General features: G+C 59.2%; 1 protein-coding gene across 1 annotated transcript; it reads left to right on the top strand.

The window, feature by feature from the left end:
* Window positions 1-3: 3 nt before the first annotated feature.
* WNT6 (Wnt family member 6) lies at window positions 4-2,999 on the top strand (the record flags this gene model as incomplete). The annotated part of the gene is given in 4 exon segments (XM_027768349.1): window positions 4-145; window positions 424-466; window positions 468-741; window positions 2,181-2,999. Coding segments are annotated over 4 exon segments (921 nt in total), but the record flags the coding sequence as incomplete, so codon positions are not given.
* Window positions 3,000-4,233: the final 1,234 nt, after the last annotated feature.

Genomic DNA, 4,233 nt, shown 5'->3' with positions numbered 1-4,233 from the left:
GAGTGCTGCCGGGCTGAGCCGGAAGTGGTGGCAGAGCTAGCCCGGGGTGCCCGACTTGGGGTGCGAGAGTGCCAGTTCCAGTTCCGCTTCCGCCGCTGGAACTGCTCCAGTCACAGCAAGGCCTTTGGGCGCATCCTGCAGCAAGGTCAGTGTGGGCAGGGGACCTGGGGGGCAGGGGACCTGGGGGGCAGGGGTCTGCTTTCTGCCCGCTGGGGGCCTGGAAGAGAGGAGAAGGTTTGTGGAGCCTGCCTAAGCCCCATCTCCCTGGCGGTCTATGGGAAGGACTGAGGGACCCTCCCATCTGCACCCAAGGCGGACCTTGTCTCCCAGGCCCATCCCAACCCGCACGTCCCACTGCCCAGCCCAAGGCGATAGAGACCCCAGCTGAGGTCCTATGCCAACTGCCCCTTTCTGTTTCCGCAGATATTCGGGAGACTGCCTTCGTGTTTGCTATTACGGCGGCGGGCGGTCACGCAGGCCTGCTCCATGGGCGAGCTGTTGCAGTGCGGTTGCCAGGCGCCCCGCGGCCTCTCCCCGCACTCCGGCTTGCAGGGTACTCCCCGGCCTCCTGGCCCCGCGGGGTCCCCAGACAGCAGTGCCGCCTGGGAATGGGGAGGCTGTGGTGACGACGTGGACTTCGGGGACGAGAAGTCGAGGCTCTTTATGGATGCGCAGCACAAGCGGGGGCGCGGAGACATCCGCGCGCTGGTGCAACTGCACAACAACGAGGCGGGCCGGCTGGTGCGTACGGAGGAGAGTGTCCGGAGCGTATGCAGAAATGTGCAGTGCGTGTGTTTGTGCAGCGGTGGGTGTGAGTGGGGTGTGAGCGTGCCAGACGTGTGAGCATGGGCGGGGGGGGCACTTGGAAGACGGGTGGGGTGGGGTGGGGAGGATGGGCACGTTGGAGGTGAGGTGCCCAGTTTAGAAGAAGGAGTCACTTGGAGTCAGGGAGAGCCTGATACTGGGGTGGCACAGTGGGCTGACCCTCAAGGAAGAGGACTGAGACCCTTTAGGGACCCAAGGCAGGGAGGGTTTACCTCTGAGACAGGACCGGGAGTTGGAGCTCGGAATAGGATGAATCTGGGGGCAGGGGCAGGGAGGGAGACAAAGGCGGGCATGAAAGAATGATGGAAGCTGGAGTGAGGGTTTGGGGTCTGGAGGTAGCGAATGGGGCAGGGGGAATGACGCGAGGGAGGCCTCCAAAGGGGCTAGGGAGCAGTGAGGGCCAGGGAGCTGGTCCTGGTGAGGTGGCAGAGACTCAGGCAGCGGCCAGGAAAGCTGTACCGAGCTGGGCACTTGCCACGCAGCTGCCGGGCCACCCAGACCAGCTCACACTTGCCCAGAACCATGGCAGCCTTCCCCTCTGCAGTGAGGACTGGAGCTGTGGTCATTTAGGGGCAAGAAGCCTCCCTGGTCAGACGGTTCCAGCAAGGGGTGACGGGAGGCGTCAGGGAGGGGGAGGGGCACACAAGTCTGGGATTCTGGGCTCCCGGAGATGATGTTCCAGGCCCAGCTGGTGCAGCTGTGAATCTCAGTCCCCAGCTTCAGACACACATAGCAAAGAAAGGAGGAGGCTCTGGGGTCTGTTCTTAGCAGATGCGCTCAGGTGGGCCCCTCTGCAACTGTGCTTCAGTTTTCGGGTGTTCTAGGGACACCTCCACTCACATATCATGTCCTCTCGGCTTCAGGCTTATGGCACCAGCAGGCGGGGAGTAGGGAGCCTGGAGAGGAATGTCCGGACAGGCCCACATACCTGTCAGCGAGTTGGGGGGTGGGGGGAGACAGACGCCCAGGGGCAGGAATGAGGGGCTGGGTTGGCAGTGGGACCAGGCCTCGACAGCTGCCACCATCCTCACCCTTCCTCCAGGGAGAATCTCATCTCTGACGTCCATTCTGCTTTCTCGGCCACCCCTTGGCATCTCTGCGCTACACACTGATCCCCAACCCCGACTCCTCTTACTCCTCCATCCTTACCATTTTTCCTCCTCTTCTCCAAGCTGCTGCCTTGATTTTCTCCTCCCCAACTCGCGCTCTCCTTTGTATTTATCTTATTTTGTCTGTTTTTCCTTTCTTTCACCTCTTTGCCCCGCCCATCCCCAACCTTATTTTCTGCCTCTCCTGCCCGCCCTTCCGCACTCCGCACCTTCATCTGTCAGCATCCACGCCTCTGCTCCCCGCAGGCGGTGAGGAGATACATGCGCACCGAGTGCAAGTGCCACGGACTGTCGGGCTCTTGCGCCCTACGCACCTGCTGGCAGAAGCTACCCCCGTTCCGCGAGGTGGGCGCGCGGCTCCTGGAGCGCTTCCACGGCGCCTCACGCGTCATGGGCACCAATGACGGCAAGGCCCTGCTGCCCGCGGTCCGCACGCTCAAGCCGCCCGGCCGCGCCGACCTCCTCTACGCCGCCGACTCGCCCGATTTCTGCGCCCCGAACCGGCGCACAGGCTCTCCGGGCACGCGCGGCCGCGCCTGCAACAGCAGTGCCCCGGACCTCAGCGGCTGCGACCTGTTGTGCTGCGGACGGGGCCCCCGCCAGGAGAGCGTGCAGCTCGAGGAGAACTGCCTGTGCCGCTTCCACTGGTGCTGCGTGGTGCAATGTCACCGCTGCCGCGTGCGCAAGGAGCTCAGCCTCTGCCTCTGACCCTCCCGGCGGTCCTAACTGCGCAGAGCTGCTTCTCGGGACCTGTGGCACCTCTGCGATCCAGCAGGGGGCGCTGTCCGGCCCAGCCTGTCCCTGTGACAGTCCATCTCCCAAACTTCTGGAATCTGTGAAGTGGGGGTCTGGAGGTATACGCCTAGTCACAAAAGCCCAAGGCGCCCGAAGGCCCTGAAAGGCTCTCTGGGAGTTTCCAGGGAGACTATACAGAACTTCCCTCCCCTGGACTCCAGGTAGAAACCAAAAAACCAATGTCTGGGCCTCTGGATGTGGGGCTCCTGGGAACTGCAGGTCCTGGGATAGGTGGTGAGTTTCGTATCAATAAAGATATTTAAACCAACAGGGCTGGGCCCAGTTTTGGGGGGGAGCAGGTCTCTATGGGCAGGTGGATAGCCAGGTGCAGCATTTCAGGGGTCACCACCCGGGTTCGTATGCTCTCTACCCACCATACAGGTTAAGCTCTCCCGGAGACCAACCATATGTCTCTTTCTAGGCACTCTTCTTGGCTTTTTTTCTCTTTCATTTTTATTTTATTTTAAAATTTGCTATAGGGCTCCTGGGGGTTGCTGGAAGGGGAGAGAGGAAATGAGAAATCACCCCGGGGGGGGGTGACCACACCAAAATCTCTTCTCTTCCATTCTCTTCTTGGGATTTTGGGCATACCTGCACACACACCTGGCATGCTTTTCAAGCTACTAGGTTTGGGGTTCAACCACACAGTCAGCCATGTGGACTCCAACTGCCTTCACCATCATGTCACCTAGCTGGCCCTCTCTTTCTCTTAAGTTTATTTCTTCTTCTTCTTCTTTTTTTTTTTTTTTTTTGAGAGGTTTTTGCTATAGGGCGCGTGCGCTCGCCAGACAGACAGAGAGAGACAGAGAGACAGAAAGCGAGAAATCACCCCCCAGGGGGGATGGTCATGCCGCAATCCCTTCTCCTCCATTCTCCTCTTGGGATCTTGGGCACGCACGCACACTCGCCCGGCCTGAGTTCTAAGCCACCGGGTCCGGGACACGAACCGCAGTCGACTACGTGGGAGTCCAACGACAAAGCCATTACGCTAACTACTGGTTCCCAACACCACCAGATTTTGTTACCATCAAAACTAACTTCATTTAACATTAAAGATGACCTCACTAGCATTTCTAATTAGCCTTAAAGGGAGAGGCAGTGAGGCTATCCCCAAATTTCTCTTGGCATCCAACCAAATAGCCTCCCTCTGGGTCTGGTTCCCTTAACCACTAGGCTACAGGGACGGGCCCACACTGCAAGATTCTTTAGGTCAGGAATGTGTCAGAACTCAGCAGGGTGGTTCTGCTCCTATGGCAGAGTTGCTGGTCCTTCATCTGACTCATTCTGCTGGGGGCTGGACTGGATAGTGGAAGAGGCCTCATTTAGTGTCCAGGGTCTCAGCACCTCTCCTGTGGTCTCTGTCTCCATGTGACTAGCTTGGGCTTTCTTACAGAGTGGTGGCTATAGAGTGGCCAGATTTCTTTCTTTCTTTTTCTTTCTTTCTTCCCCTCCCTTCCTTCCTTCCTTCCTTCCTTCCTTCCTTCCTTCCTTCCTTCCTTCCTTC

The sequence above is a fragment of the Tupaia chinensis genome, unplaced genomic scaffold (genome assembly GCF_000334495.1).
Source record: "Tupaia chinensis unplaced genomic scaffold, TupChi_1.0 Scaffold145907_1, whole genome shotgun sequence".
NCBI classification, from domain to species: Eukaryota; Metazoa; Chordata; class Mammalia; order Scandentia; family Tupaiidae; genus Tupaia; species Tupaia belangeri.
Note: the sequence above shows the minus strand (reverse complement) of the source record. Positions and strands in the feature narration are given on the sequence as shown.